Below are 16,339 nucleotides of genomic sequence, written 5' to 3'. Positions count from 1 at the left end.
GATCCAACACCGTTTTTTAGCTCACTGCACCATCCCAGTTTCAGAACCTGGCTGTATGCAAATTAGTCTGTTCCTGTCCCAGTGCATGATGGGAACAGGGCAAACCAAACTACAAAAGCCAATTCTTACACTGGGAAGGAACAAGCCATCTGTTAATTGGGCAATACTAATTGTGCACTCTCTGCAGACCATCACAGATCCATTCTTTAATAAACTAACTCTAAGCTTTGGGACCTTGCAACAAATGAGGCTGCTACTTCGGCTGAACGACTACTATGTAGAGATACATTTGTTAAAGTAGTTGCTAAATTTCAGAACATGTTCACATCTTCAGGTAAAGCCCAAATAGCACTTAAAAATGTTTTTCAGCCTAACCTTTTCTCCAGGGCAAACAGAGGAAGCAGACGATCAGCCAGAGGTTTTCACCAGGCTTCTTGCTGTGGAACCTTCAGACGAAGTAGTTAATGGAACAACAACCAAAGAGGCCCTCCATTTTTCCCAACTAGGAGTAGGGGTTACAGAGGCCATTTCGAAAATGAAGCACTTCCAAAGCTAGGGCATCAGCAGAAGTTCCACAAATTCTACCTTTCATGGCAAGCCACCGATCTTCTTCAACTCTAAAGTTGGATGGAAGTTTATTTTCAAAACTGGCAAAAAAATCTCACACGATTCATAGATTCTTCAAGCAGTGTTGAGTTACTGTTAAAATTCTATGCAACTCCTTTCCAAACGTCACCTCTGAAACAAATCAATTTTTCAAGACAAAAAAATCATAGACCGGGGTGCATGGCCAGCCAAGATGGCCAAGTGGATTTGATCCACCGAGGCTCCACTGCATCCAGCATCAAAGCCGAGGAAAGCACATGTAAATAAGCCAGTTTTCTCATCACAGCGCTGGCGCCTGCCGTGGGGAACAGATTTGGCACACAGCGCTGCAACTTGTTTGCCCCTGAGATGACAGATGGTGCTGGACAATACAAAGGCTATGGAGACGAGGGAACAGTGTGATGAGCGGTTCGGATACATTGGTGCTGAGGCTCGATGTGACCCCGCGCATCCTGCCTCAGAGAGAGTGGCTGCGTGAAGTTGAGGGAGCACTGTGGACCGACACCCTCTGGCCAGCAGCCTATACTACCTCTACTTGAGGCCACGACTGGATAGGACTCTATAAATACTTGAACAGAGATCATGACACCTTGCACTGCCACTCTCTCAGTGCCTGACTCCAAGACCGCCACTGGAGTCAAGCTATCCTGCAGAATTAACTTAACAAAATCATTTGTACTTAATTTAACACTGCCTAAATCAGACATGGAGACCCTGGCGGCATTCAAACCCTTCTATTGGGCCACCTACCTTGGTATTAAAATAACCCCAAAGCTAGCAGACCTCTATAGAGAAAACTGTCCTTCACTTCTGGCTCAAGCAAATGCAGAGCTTAAACGATAGGCTCCGATGTATCTATCCTGGCTTGGGTGTATCCATGCCACAACGATGTCTGTACTACCTAGGGCTTTACAACTCCCCCAAAGCCTTCTCATAGGACTACATTGGGAATTCTTACCAACACTTTGCACCTTAGTTACATGGTTTATCCAGCAAAATTGCAGGGTCCACTTACCTTTAAAGCTACTTCAGCTTCTCAAAGACTGCGGCAGCCGGGCCCTCCCATACTTCCACCGTTACTAAAGGGCACTCAAATATGTGTATTTCAGAATGGTCGCTTCGTGAATCAGATAAACACTGATTGCATATACACAGGGAAATAGTGGGGTGAGTTATTTGGGATGTACTTTGGAAACCCAAAGCATATCACCCACCAAATGCATACCTCAGCACCCCAGCAAGAACAACTGTTAAAGTTTGGGATGAGGTGGTTAAGACTGCAGGGTAGACTACTATCCCCTCCCTCTACAGACTATTACATTACAATCCAGAATTCCCTCCGGCTTTTGGATCTGGCCCCTTTGATGCTGGAGGTAGTCGGGAACCTGCACCCTATGTGATGTTTTCCATAATTGGGATATCTTAACATTCGAAAATTACAAGAGGAACTTCCACTTTCTATATGCAGAGCAAAACTATAACACACTATTGAGACACTGGGCACTGCACCCTGAAGTCTGATCGGCTGCCACACAAGATCCGATCCCCACTGAGCAATTTGTTAAACGAGTGAGCACTTCCAGGGGCACCATTTCCTTTTTGTACTCTCCACAATCCCTTCTTCCAAACCGCGACATGTCACGTTTTGAAAACATGTACTAGGGGAAGACGTATCTGAAGCAAAATGGTGCTCTCTATGGAGAGGCATCCCAAAATGTAATCATTCTATCAGTTTGAGAGAAGCCCACTATAATATATTTTTGGTTGGTACTTCTATCCCACTAAAAAAAATCTTTCCCAAACCTTCGGATTTATGCTGGAGGGTGTGCGGACTCCTGGGTTACTTTCACCACATATGGTTGGACTGCCTGTCTATTTGCCCTTTCTGGACTGAAATACTGGCCCAAATCAAAGACATCTTAGCATACCCAATTCCGAACATGCAAGGTTTTGTATCATGGGCTTACGCGTGGCGGCACTCAAATGACAGCTATTGTGTGGCTTTGCTTGGTGCCGCTAAAATGGCATTAGCTGTGGCTTCGAAGAAAAAGGAGGCCCGGCAATAAAGCAATGGCACGCTTGCTTATGGCAAGCTCTCACAATGGAGGTATTAACAGATATTTTCCAAGATGATTTTAAGAATTTTGAGTTTGCTTGGGGTCCTTTGGTATCCTACCTGTTCAGAGGTCTCCCGCAGATGGCCCGCCTTACACATACTTGTGCGCTCCACCTCTCAGTTCTAAACCTATAAGCCTGTCCACCCATTCATAACAGCCCCTGCCTCCTTTGAAGGCCTTCATTAGGATTATGAGTCTATACTAGTGATGTAATCAGACGACACCTCCTCCATATTTCACTTAGTAGTTGATGGTTTTGTTTTCTCCTTCTCTTGCTACTGTGATAGAGAAAGTTTTAAGGGGGCTGTTTCCCACTCAATAGGAGAAAATTCCTTTAGAATTTTTACTGTTCCTATAGCATTTCCACAGTTTGGTTGTATTATCTGAAAAGGGAATCCCTCAACATAAAATACACTGTACCCTACAATAGCATGTGATTGATATATGGGAGGTTGGCTTGGAATTACCTTGTTGGAATTTGTTGTCTCTATAAACCTCAATAAAAACAACATTGATAAAATAAAAATAGACTGAGATTGCTTCATTAATTCAGAAACAAGCCATCACACCTCGCACACCACACCCCAGTGGTTTCATCAGCAACATCTTCTGTCTTGTAACCAACCTCAAGGAATTCGATACCTGGATTCTTTACGGTCATTTGAAGATGAAAAGAATCAATCTGCTAAGAGACCTTATGAGAAAAGACAACTTCATGGTGCACTTGGACCTCGAAGATGCTCATCTACTGATTCATGTTATTGCTTCCAACTGTCCTTTTGTTCAGTTCTAATTGCTCCAAACAACCTATGAGTTTTTAAGTCTACAGTTTGGCCTGTCTTCAGCCCCTTGGTGTTTTACCAATTTACTGTAACCAGTAGTGAAATTTCTCAGAGCTCATGAGGTTCCTCTAATCGTTTGGCTCGATGATATTTTGTTTAAACCCTAAAAACCAGATATCTTACTTTTGAACTAATTCGGACTATCACTCTTCTCCAAAACCTCTGATTTGTAGTAAATTGAGACCAATCTGATTTTCTTCCTTCAAATCAGATGACGTTTCTGGGTTGCTGGCTTGCATTTAGCACACAAAGGAACCTGACCCGATTGGTAGAGTAGGTACAATGTACTCTGAGTGTGGTATAAGCACTTGTGGTGTGTGCTGGCTTTGATAAGCCAGTTGTCCATGTATGGGAAGACATGAATCTGTTGTCTTCTGCAATGTACCGCCACTACTGCCAGACATTTTGTGAATACTCCGGGAGCAGCAGTTACTTTAAACAGGAGTTTCTTGAATTGATATTATTTTCCCGCTATCACCTATCTGAGGTATTTTTGATGGGCTGTGTGAACCGGAATATGAAAGTATGCATCTTGTAAGTCCCATGTGGACATAAAATCGCCTTGCTGTAGCAGTGGAAATCCAGTTGAAGGGTGACCATGTGAAAATGTTCTGAAAGTATGTAGAGGTTTAATGTCCTTAGATCCAAAAATTGGTCTTAAGGAACCGTCCTTTTTGGAGATTAGGAAGTACCGAGAATAGACCGCTGAGCCTTGGTACTGTAATGGATCTGGCTCTATAGCTCTTTTTGTTAAAATAGCTTGTATTTCTTGTTTGAATAGCAGTAAGTGTTGTGTCAAACGTTTGTGGGTAGGAGGTGGTATGTTGGGAGGATTGCTGGTGAGCTCCAGGCAATAACCATGAGGGATAATGTCTAACACCCATTTGTCTGATGCTATGGATAGCTGAATGGGGAGAAATCTTTGAAGCCTTCCACTGACAGGTGTTATAGGCAAGTCACTGCTTATTGGGGGAAGGGGAGTTTTGCGTTGGCGTGCCCTTACCTCTACCTTTAAAATTGTTTCCTCTGTACCCTCCTCTGAAGAAGCCTCTACTGGGAGAGGGTTTGCGTATTGGATTTGTAAGAGGAAGTGCTGAGGTCCGAGGATGTACTTTTAGACCCTGCTCTATAGAATGAGCAATGTAAGGAGCCCCTGCCTGAAGGACTTCGAAGCGCACCCATGGATTCTCACCACATCTGTGTCCTTTTTTATCTCAACCTGAGGTGCGAAAAGATGTTGTTTGTCAAGCGTATTCCAGATACTGTTGGACTTCTGGTTTAAAGCCAGAAATTCTAAGCCAGGCATGCCTACGTAAGAGAGTGCTGGTATTAACTTATCTTGCTGCAGCGTCAGCAGCATGAAGAGCACGTCTAATATGGCAGTTAGAGATGAGTCTTCCTTCTTGAACTAGCTCTTGTGCCTTTTTCTTGTGTTCGTCTGGGAGGTACTGAAGTAGATCTTCCATTTCATCCCAGTGTGCCCTGTCATATCTAGCTAACAGGCCCTGTGTGTTGGCAAAGGGCCAGAGACTAGCGGCTTGAGCAGCTACCCTTTTACCAGATGCATCAATAAGCTTAGATTCTTTATCTGGGGGAGGACATCACCAGATGCCTGTGAGTTCCCTATTTTATGAGTGTTGAAAGCTACCAGGAAATCAAGTGGAAGCTGTCCTCTAATAAAATCTGGATCAGACAGTGATGGGTTATATTTTTATCAACCCTGGGTGGTAAGATTTGTGCATGAACTGGATCTTCAAGGATGTCAACATAGGGAGACTCTGACTAACTGTATGTGAAGAAGACCCTAGCATCTCAAATAAAAAATCCTCAACTAAGGTCTCCTTGTGCAGTGTCATCCTATGAGATGCTGCTGCCATGGAAATTAGCTCCAGATAAGACATGTTATCATCTGGAGGTGAGGGTTTTGTAGGGTATAGGTCTGCATCATTATCCATGGGTGAATCAACATTGTAATGATTCCATGGATCTGTAGCCAAAGGAGCATTGTCATCATCATCACCCCCATCTTCTAAATCAGGCTGTGTGTGAGGAGATCCCTGTGGTGTTATATGTAATGGATCTGAGCCTGGCAATATTCATTAAGGTGAAATTGGTGGAGGTGGTGTAGGGGAATGCAAATGGATAAGATTTGTAGCAATGTCCTTTTTCTCTTCCAGGGGAATCTTGTCTCCAGTGTCCTCTGGGCTGAGTTTTCCTGTGGAAGGAATTTTGGTCAATATGTGTCCAGTGTCTGGACTAATATAGATCTTTTTGTGCTTTGGAACCAATCTGTCTTTCATAATGTCTAAGATTGGTTCAGGAGACTCTGAAACATGTTCTTTTGGTTTTGGTGCTGAAAATTTTGGGGCCAAACCGCACTAGTCCTTGGAAGCGAAAGGTTTCAGCTCCAAAGCAGCTTTTTGTTTCGAAGCGGGAGGGTTCAGCTATTTCTATTTTGAGTCAGAGGATTTCGGCTCCGAACTAGATTTGTCTTTCGGAGCGGAATGTTTCGGGTCCAAAGGCGATTTGTCTCAGTTCGATCCCAAGCCAAAAGGCTTGACTGCTTGTTTTGGTGCTGGGCCCAGGAGCTCAGAAACATGATCCTGGTGACGACCAAGGCCCGAAGGCAGAGGTGGTGCCAAAACCATATGTTTGGTGAAGAGTAACTTCTGGGGTACGGGGGTTTTGGTACTCGTGACTCCCTGTCCAGCCGGAATGTCTTCTGACTCTAAATCAATCTCTAAGTCGGAATCGAATTCATCAACCGAGAAGGCCTCCTCTTCTTCTGCGGTAGCTCCTTCTTTTTGTGCACACTCATTTCCGAAAAGCTCAAGAGTCTGTTGAGTGCTTTGGCGATGCATTTCTTGTTCTTGAGCCTGACGATCTCGGAGAGTCTTTTTCAACTTGAACGGGCGATAGGCTTCGCTCTCTTGACAAGCAAAAATTGCAGACCTGGTGTAGATCGATGCAAGGGTACTTCGAGTGGCACCAAGGACAGAATTGAAATGGAGTTCGTTCCATCGGCCGAGGGATGGAACGAAGCGGCTAGGCCCGAAGGCCTCCCATTATGTTTTTGACCGAAGATGAGAGATTTTCCAATCAATTGGATATGCGGAGAGAGGGAATCGATTACGATTACAATACCTTTGAGGGTAGAGTGGACTGCGCACCGAGGGAAACCTGAAGGACGGTTTTGAACTAGAGCGCAACCAAATACACGCCTGAACATAATGGCAGAAAGAAAACAATCAAACAATGGAGTTGATGCCCATGCGCACTATCACCAAAAGGAGGAGTCACCTTACCTCGTGATTAGGAAAGACTTCTTCGAAGAAAAACTATTTGCAAACATCCGGACCCAACACTAGATGGCAGGAGTATGCGAAGCATGTGTATCTACAGGAAACATGCCTCAAACACAATCTTCCCTGCAACGTAGACACCCTTGCACTATGGTGCAAGAGTGTCTGCGTTAGCGCTTTCCAGCTAAATTTGGTGCCAGCGCAGGGGAAACACAGGAGTGCACCATATTCTTGTAAATATGGTGCAGCCCTACATTTCTAAAGTGATGCAGCATGTCGTTAGCCTTCTTGGTTTAAGGGCACGCTTCACCACTTTACAAGTAAATATGCCCCCAGGTTTTCCCTGGTCCTAATTGTATTACTTTTTCAAACAATTAAGATATGTTTCAGGACAGGGCGAACCTTTCATGCAATAGATACATCATAGGAAATGCTTTGAGTCAAACATTCATCCATCGCTCCATCCACTCTCCAGGCGGTACTCACAGGAGATGGAAAGCAGCAATGGCTGGCTGCTCTGGTTATTGGCAGCATTGGACGCTGAGCAGACAAAGTATCCAGCGTCTCGTCTGTTCACCGGATTGATAGCGAGAGATGACCGGTCCGGCGACAGGTGGTACCGTGGGTCCTGAGGCAGGGCGCTCCCATTGAACGTCCAGGAGAATATAGGATCCGTTCCCAGAGCCAAGCAGGTCAGATTCACCGAGCCTTCATTTTCCCAAAGGCGTCCTGAAGTTCCATTACTAGAGAGGGTCACACTTGAGATGGGATCTGCCAATCAGAAGACAGGAAAATAAACAAATCAGTGTTTTCTACTTATGGAACAAAACATGTGTTAGCGTTCAGAGGAAATTCAAAAGTAGAAATAGTGTTCATGGCAACAATATACAGACAGGAGGTGCTGACGTATGTGAGATAATGTCAGATGTCATGATACATTTATGTATATGGTGCCTGTGCTGCCATTGACATCTCTGCACACTGCCACAGCTGTCTGACTCTGTGAAAGTGCAAACACTCCTGGTTGTTGACTAACTGGCATCATTGTGCAGTGCCTTGGAGCTCATGTCAAGCCGCTATTAATACATTAGCCACATTGGAGGGCATGTCTTTTCATGCTACATGTGTTAATGCGTTATACTCCCTTTTGTCCATGATGGTACCTCTCTGTGAAAACATATATGTTCCCCAGTGCCCAGGTGTCCTCGTTGGACAGATTTACAGAAACCTTGGGGCATATTACCAACGTTAAGCGATATTTATCGCTAACGATGCTTAGCAACGAATTTTTTAACGCTCAGCATCGCCGGAAATTATCGCAGAGATAACTTGCTATTAGCAAGGTGTATCTCAGAAGTGACAAAAATCCTCACGCTAACTGCCAATTGAGAGATTATCCCTGGAAAACCAACGATAATCTCTCAAAGTTTGGCGTTAGCTTGATGATAGGGGCTCACAAACTTAGCCATGATATCTACCTTCCATAGAATATCATGGCTAAGCCAGGAAAATAGCAGGTGTAAAAAAAGCAGTGCTAACCGCGGTTAGCGCTGCTTTTTTTTTTATCTCTAACAGGGTTAGCGAAATCCTTGATAATAGGAGAAATGTCGCTTAACAACATTTCTCCTATTATTTTTCTCTGGAACGCCCCCTTTGCATCTCATTAGAGATGCAAGGGGAAGCGTAGAGAAAAAGGGTGCGAACATGCGAATTTGCGTGTTAGCACCCTATTGCTGATAGGAAGATAATTTTATCTCCGCTTTCTTGGCTTTTAAAGCCAAAAAAGCAGAGATAAATCCCTTGATAATATGCCCCCTTGTTTTGTGAGTCTCCACATGCAGTGAAGCAGGTCAAAGGGCAGATCATTGTGCAGGTGAAAGGATGGTGTGGCGCAGTGTCACTTTGGCTCCACCCTAATAATTTGATTAGGCCAAATATATAAACACGTGGACTCATGCACTCGTGTGATGTAGCATTATTGATTTATTTACGTAATGTAGTGCACCTGATCAGATGCAGAAAGTGTATTTACTGTGTAATCTCAACATTTATATGAGTGTGCATATTACCGTTTTTCCAGTAATATCAACTTGAATTGAACTGACAGCATGTTAAAAGGGGGGGCGTTTTTTTTACAATGGAACATTTATCTGCACAGTACGCTGTAATACTTGCCTGGTTTCCTGTTGAAAAACATTCAGACCCTTGTCAAGACATTTACTTCACTGTAACAGGGAACTGGAGCTTTAAGAGCACCACATGGCGTTTATGCACACATATAAAAAAAGAAATCAGGACGCGCCCTTTCAGTTAATAAAGGCTTGTTACATAAGTTGAGATGAATCCTGAATGTTTCTGGCCTGCCCAACAATAAAAAACTGATGCTTTATTCCCCCATTGGAGTGCAGACTGTTCTCGGTATTTTCAGAGGATGCAGTATGAAAATATATATAAATATATATTATATTCACTGAAAAAAACACAGGTTTCAGGGACGTTATAATTTAGTTGGACCTTTCATTCTAACAAAACCAGAGAAATTCGGCCGTTAAAATTAGTTGAGCTAACTATAACTCACGCCCTTGCAATGCACTGCTGATGACATCACATAATACATCACTCATGACATGGTCAGTGACATCACTGATGACATCACTGATGACATCTCAAATGACATCACTGATGAAATCATCCAGTGACTGTGTGTTTCTGTAAAGTTTAAATATGTTTTTAGTACATATGCCAAGGTGTATTGAAGTATGAGTGGGTGTATGAGTGTCTGAATAGATGATTTAGTAGGTGCGTGACTGACCTTATAAGTGAGTGAATAAACGTGTCTACTGAATGTGTGGGTTACTGACTAAACAGTGTGAATGTCTGTATCAGTCTGTCAGTTGGTGTGAAAGCAGCTGCATGGGTTGGTGAGTAGCCACATGAGTGTCTATATGGGTTATTGATTGGTTGTCTGAGAACCTGTATGGGTGCCTGAGTGACTCTGTAGGTGGGTGGGGGGGGTGTGTGACTGTGCATAGATGTGTGAGTAGGTGATTCACTGAGTGCATAGGTTTTAGAGTGCGTCTGTGAAGGGCTCTATGGGTGGGTGAGTGTGTGTATGGGTGTGTTGGTGAGTGAATGAATGTCTCAGTGGTACATGTGCGAGTAACTGCATATGTGAAAGGCAGTATGTGTGAGTGTTGGAGTATATAAATGACTATATGTGAGAGTGAGTCATTTTAGGAGTGGTTGTATGGATGAGTGTGTGCTTGTATCAGTGATTTATAAGAGAGTAAGTATGTGTTAGTATCTGTGAGAATAAGTGAGGTGGTGTGTATATTACTGTATAGGTGAGTAAATGGGTGTATGATTGATTCTTTGCGTGACTGACTAGGTGTGTGAATAACTCTATGGATGAGTGGCAGTGTGTGCGTGTCTTTATAGGTGTATGAGTACAAATGATAGTGCTGTATTGATGAGTGACTACATGAAAGAGTGACTGTATGGGTGAATGAGTGAATGTGTGTGTAGACCTAGGAATAAGTGGGTAGGTATGTAGTAACTGGTATTGGTGTGTCTATGGTTTCGAAAATGGTAGTCTGTATTTCAGAGTGGGTGTACCAAATGTTATATTAGGGTTTGAGGAGGTGCATCAGATTATTAAGTGGATGATGTCATGAGTGATGTCATCAGTGATGTTATTAGAGATGTCATCAGTGATGTCACTGACCATGTCATGAGTGATGTAATATGTGACGTCATCAGCATTGCATTGCAGAGGCGCGAGTTATAGTCTCTGAGACTAGTGATGTTTTCTCTTTATTGGTTGAGCAGGCTGGCTCTAAGGAGGTGCTGCAATTTAAGGGCTGACCTTTTAGGTTCAACTGGATGTTCATGTCCAGCAACATTTTCTGCAATGTGAGAACTCAATAATATGACTAGAAAAAAATGACAATAAAGGAAAAGATTTAGTTGAAATTATTCTGGCCAGTAGGACGGTTGCTATGACTATATATTTATTGTTTTAATGAACATCTTCTGGTATATTGGGGTAACATCAGCGCACAAGTGTTTCACCCCCTTATGCACAATAAGCCTTGTTAGGGTGACCACATAACTCCCTGGCAGCGCGACACAACTTTACATTTTGATTTAGCATATCGGTGCATCCTGTGAGTTGTAGGCTTGGTTCATTTTCATTGAGCCAATTGGACCAAGAAAGCTCATGAAGGCATGAAAAAACAAAGAGCAGGAATTGAAAGTGTCTCCAGTGATGCAGCTTTCTGGTCACCCAAGACATGGGACTTTTTTAGGTCTCACCTATGCTGCTAGTACACCTTTAGCCGTTGCGCTGTTGTTTTTGGAAGCACACACTTGTGCTTGTGGCGGCATCCACATTGCAGGAGCGCGCAGGGGCACGCCACAAGCACGAGTGCAGTGCTTCCAAAAACAGCACACTGCGCGTGCATGAACGCAGCACTCCTGGGTTACTTTTTAGGTCTCGCCTGAGCCAGCGCATGCGATGCACTGGCGAGACATTTAGTCACTGAGCTTTAAAAAGCCTACCACAGCTTTTTGTGTGGCGTACTGCATGTGGTTACGCGCACAGGCACAAGCAGAGGCACCATCTGGCTTTCCTCTCGCTCTCCCAAGCGCGCGCGCCTCACTCTGCCTCTCTGTCTTGCTCGCCCCTCCCCTACCACAGAGCATGTCTCGTGGCCGCGCGTCTATTGCTTGAAATTTCTTGACTGGTTCGGCTTGTCCTAGACTTCACTCTTCGTTTTAGAATATTGGTATCCTTCTGCTGCCTTCCCGGAGCTAAATGATGAGCCTTTGGTCCCTGACTCCTCAACACCTAATAATGAGAAATGTTTCCCCCAGCTCTGGAGATCACAACAGGTTCTTTAACCCAGTACATCCATTGATAACTCTTTCCTTTCCAGCGGTCATGAGCACTGGGATTTTCCCCCTAAGCTGTTAGACCGCTAGACAATCATCTGACATCAAAATCTCGTTTCCGAGCGTATCCGCTCCTTCCGTCGGCAACATTGTATCTACGGATGAGGTTTGTACGAGCCCCGCTCGTCACTTCCTTCGGCGCAGGTGCAGAGGAAGCATTCTCCAACTTAGACACACCAGAGGCAGCCTACGTTTCTTCGGCAATTGACGAGAAAGTTCCCACTATTAGTGGCTGCTTAGAGCCACCAGGATCTGTGCTGGTTCTCTGATATTTCCCCTGAGTTTCTCTCTGTGCTGTAGCAGGGGCTTCCTCCTGCTTCTTGGCTCCTTGACACTTGGTGATAAGGAGTGGATGGTGTTCATGATCTTGCTGGTGTCCTCCTCGTTGATGCTGGTCCAGGAGAGCAGGTGGTGGTGCAGGTGGTGGTCGTGGGGGTGGTTGTTGTCAGGGTGGTCGTAGTGCTGAAGCTGTCGTAGATGTCGGCAATCTTGCGGTGGAAGAAGGTGGCCAGTGAGTCGCACAGGTCTTGCGAGTGCGGGGATTCCTTGCTGTTGGAGCTGGGGTTGGAGAGTTCCTTTACGATGTTGAAGAGCTCTTTGCTGTTGTGTGCGTTGTTATCTAGGCGGTCCTTGAAGGAGGCCCTCTTGGCGGCTCTTATGAGTTGATGGTGGCTGCGGGTGGCGTTCTTGTGGGCTGTGCAGCTGTCCGGTGATCGTTCGCGGAGCCAGGTCTTCTTCATTTTTCGGCATGTTCGTTTGGAGGCCTGGAGGTCTTCGGTGAACCAAATTGCTTTCTTGCTGGTGTGGCTGTTGGAGGGTGACTTGGGTGGGGTGAGGGAGTTGGCGCAGTTGTCGATCCATTGTCTGAGGTTGCGGGCGGCTGTGTTGGGATTGGTTTAGTCGGCTGGTGGGTTCTGGGCGAGGGGGGCAGTTAGCCAGTCTTTGGTGACTTTGCTCCAGCAGCATTGAGGCATCTGTTGAGTGCAGTGGTGCGTGGTGAGCTTCCTGAAGGTGAAGTGGATGCAATGGTGGTCGGTCCAGTGGGGTTAGGTGGTGTGGTTGAAGGAGACGTGTGGGCTTGCGGTGATGGGGTCGAGCGTATGGCCGGCGGCATGGGTGGGTGTTGTCACGAGCTGTCTGAGTCCGAGCTGGGCGAGGTTGTCGATCAGGGTGGTGGAGTTGGCGTCATTGTTGTTCTCGAGGGGAAGTTCAGGTCTCCTAGGAGGATGTAGTCTGAGGAGGCGAGGGCGTGCGTGCTGATGAAGTCGGCGATGGAGTCGCTGAACTGTGGTCGGGGTCCAGGGGGTCTATAGATGAGGGTTCCTCTGAGGGTGATGTTGGGGTCGGTGTGGATCTGGAAGTGCATGTGTTTGGCAGTGCTGAGGGTGTCGTCGGTGTTGGTCGAGAGTCTGAGGGTGTTCTTGTGGACAATGGCGATTCCTCCTCCTACTCCGTTGGTAGGGTCTCTGCGGATGATCTTGTAGCCTTCTGGGATGGCTATGGTGATGTCGGATGCTAAGGTGGGATTCAATCAGGTCTCTGTCAGGAAGGCGACGTCCAGGGTGATGGAGTCGAGGAGGTCTCAGAGTTCGACGACGTGTTTGCGAGCGGAGCGGGTGTTGAGGAGGATGCAACTGAGGTAGTTGGGTTCCTTGGTTGGTGGTTTGGCTGGCCGGATGCTGGTGAAGCTGCAGCTCCAGCAAGTGTAGGGTCCTTGGGTGTACTACGGGGTGGCCCACTAGCAGGTGTGTCCTCGCTGGTGTTGAATGCGTGGAAGGTACTGGCATCGTAGCTCAGTCCGGTGTCGTTGCGTCGGGTAGCACGGGTAGTAGCACAGGCGCAGTTAGGTGGAGCTACGCAGCATGGGGAGCGACCTGCCTGGATGCAGAGTCAAGGGTCACTATGTATGTATCGCCAGCATACTAATACATCATTTCTGTTTTCTAAGGGCCAAAGCGCCAGAGCACCTCTCGCAGTGGTCAAAGAAGCCGCCATCTTGGTAGTCAAAAAGGTCCCTCCCACTTCTGTTGTAGTAGGCACCTGTATGCAGTAAATTCTAATATTTTCACTTTATTTACTGCTTTTAGAACTTCATACACAGTGATCTACTTTCTTATTGAGGGTCAGCTCCAAATATCTTACAGACATTCCCTTATGTTGTTGAGGTGATCTAAGTGTATTCACTGCATTTTTGTTTACCGCCCAGTTGTTAGGAGTGGCAGCTCTAATAAGAATAGTGCATGGTCTGACTCTGTCATTGACTCTATTCTAATTCTGCCATATGGATAAACAATCTCTAGTACAGACCCAGGAATTCTTCACTGTGACTTACGAACATGGCAAAAGAGGCTATCGCTAATGTACAACAGCGTTACTCTACCAGGCCCACGCCTTAGCTCTCCTGGGACAACTTTCGATCTGCCCCAAGTCCTTTTTAATCTGTCTAAATTTAGATTGTTAACTAGAGCCAGCTCCACCTGCACTAAAGAACTGGAACATGCTGTTGTTTTTATTATTCATCAAACAGCTCCTGTCCATGGCTCTGTGTCTATATTGATCCTAATCTTAATTTCTCTGCACGTTTGTGCCATTCAGAAGAATGCATCTCCTGTGCTTCTCCATACACCTTTCATTGAGCCTGCATTCTGTAGTTTTTAACTTCTGAGTAATTTTTTAGGGAATTTAAAAGGTACATTGTACAAATAGTAGAACAAATCAAAGTTCACATTAAGTAGTGGATTACATTACATATTTATGACACTGGAGAGGATCACTATCATTATTGAAACATACCTATTGCAAGAATATCTTTGGAGAGAAAATCTATCAGTAGTTGTATTTAATTTGATGTAACGGGGAGGTATGAGAATGATATGCACATGTGTATGAATATTAGAATCTTCATGTTGCAACATATGCCCATCTTTATTTTTTGGGGGGGCTGTACCTCCGGACCAGGTCCGACAGTTCTACGTCACCAACATACACACCAGCAAAACACACTACACACATACATCCCACCAACACACATATTCACAACTCACCACGGCATTCCACACCCTGCCACTGCCCTTATGTCACTACACTAAGCACATGTAGCGTGAATAAAGTTATCCAAGCACTTTACATAAGTACTAGTTCCATTACAAAAATCTGCCCGGTGGGTGATAATGTTCTGCATGGCTAAACACTTATAAGGTACCAAAGGCGAGACCTATTGGCTATGCCAATGCTTGTTTTAAGGCTTCCATATAGTAGGTGTCTGGACAGTTACGTGGAAATTGTCCTGTCGGTAAGGGTGGAGAGCCTCTGCAACCAGGCTGGTCCGTCAGTTCTTGATCTGCTGAATGCCTCACCTGGTTTTAGGCGGGTGGTCTAACTGCTAGATTGCCGACTTTGATGCTGGAAACCAAGGTACGAGCCGCTGGGTCAGATCCGCATCCTGTGATTTTGGGCAAATCACCAAGGGCTAGATGTATCAACATACCCTTTTGCGATTTCCAAATAGCGATTTTTAAGGAATCGCTATTTGGGAATAGCAAAATGTCATGTATGTAGAAAATCACAATTTTTTAACGATTTCCTAAAAAATTCCTTATTTACGATTAGCAAATTGCTAATCGCAAATAAGGAATAATTTCCCATTCATTTCTATGGGCCAGGAGGCCCATAGGAATGAATGTGAACTTTTTCTCAATTCGCAATTTGCTAAGCGCAAATTGAGAATAATTTCAAGGGTGCAGGGGTGTCTCAAGGACACCCTGCTGCACCCCTGAAAATGACATGTGTTCGCATATGGTGCACATACATGCCCTAAGGGCATGTATGAGCGTCACATGGCACCTTTACAAATTGCATAAAGTGCATTTGTAAAAGAATTCACAAATTACCAACTACAAGTTGGTGGTAATTTGCGATTTCTTAGCCAAAATTCGCTAAAATGAAATGTTTCATACTTAGCATTTAAGAAATCGCAATTTGAGATTTCTTAAATGCTTGCGCAATGTTAAGGAATTGCAAAATTTGCGATTCCTTAATATTGCAAACTTTTTGCATGATACATCTCATTTCCCGTTTTTCTTGTCGCAAACGCTGCTATTTTGCGATTCGCAGCGTTTGCGACAAGAAAAAAGGTTGATACATCTACCCCTTAATCTCCCCGTGCCTGAATGTGTCCTTCTGTAACGTAACCAGTGCTCATGTGAAGTGCTCCAATACCTTCAGGTCGAGTTCCCGCTATATACATCTGCATTAAAAAAAATCAAAAAAGGTGGCACCTGGTTCTCCATCGCTTACACATTATACCACTGAGCTATCTTTCTAGTTTGGGAGTATTAGCAGTTTTAATACAGTTCTAAGCCATGAATGCTTCACCCGCTGTGAGGATTCGTCTGCCTGGGCCATGTCCTGTGGAAATACGGAGATGAAATTCACGTCTATGGAATGCATTTAGTTTCCAAATGTATCGCCTCGTCAGGGATTGGTAGTAAGTGCTTCATAAATAACAAGCAATTGCAAT

The 16,339-nt window shown here is 44.9% G+C and overlaps 1 protein-coding gene across 1 annotated transcript in view; it reads right to left on the bottom strand.

Annotated features, from left to right (window-relative positions):
* The window catches only part of LOC147706591 (cell adhesion molecule CEACAM1-like), a 261,490-nt gene that overhangs the window by 67,900 nt on the left and 177,251 nt on the right, over positions 1-16,339 (bottom strand). Inside the window, exon 6 of the mRNA XM_086933082.1 lies at positions 7,354-7,638. Within this exon, the coding sequence (XP_086789208.1) occupies positions 7,354-7,638 (285 nt within the window). The remainder of the gene's footprint in view (positions 1-7,353; positions 7,639-16,339) is intronic.

This window comes from Lissotriton vulgaris, chromosome 7 (assembly GCF_964263255.1).
Source record: "Lissotriton vulgaris chromosome 7, aLisVul1.2, whole genome shotgun sequence".
NCBI lineage: Eukaryota > Metazoa > Chordata > Amphibia > Caudata > Salamandridae > Lissotriton > Lissotriton vulgaris.
This window is presented reverse-complemented; position numbering and strand designations above follow the sequence as displayed.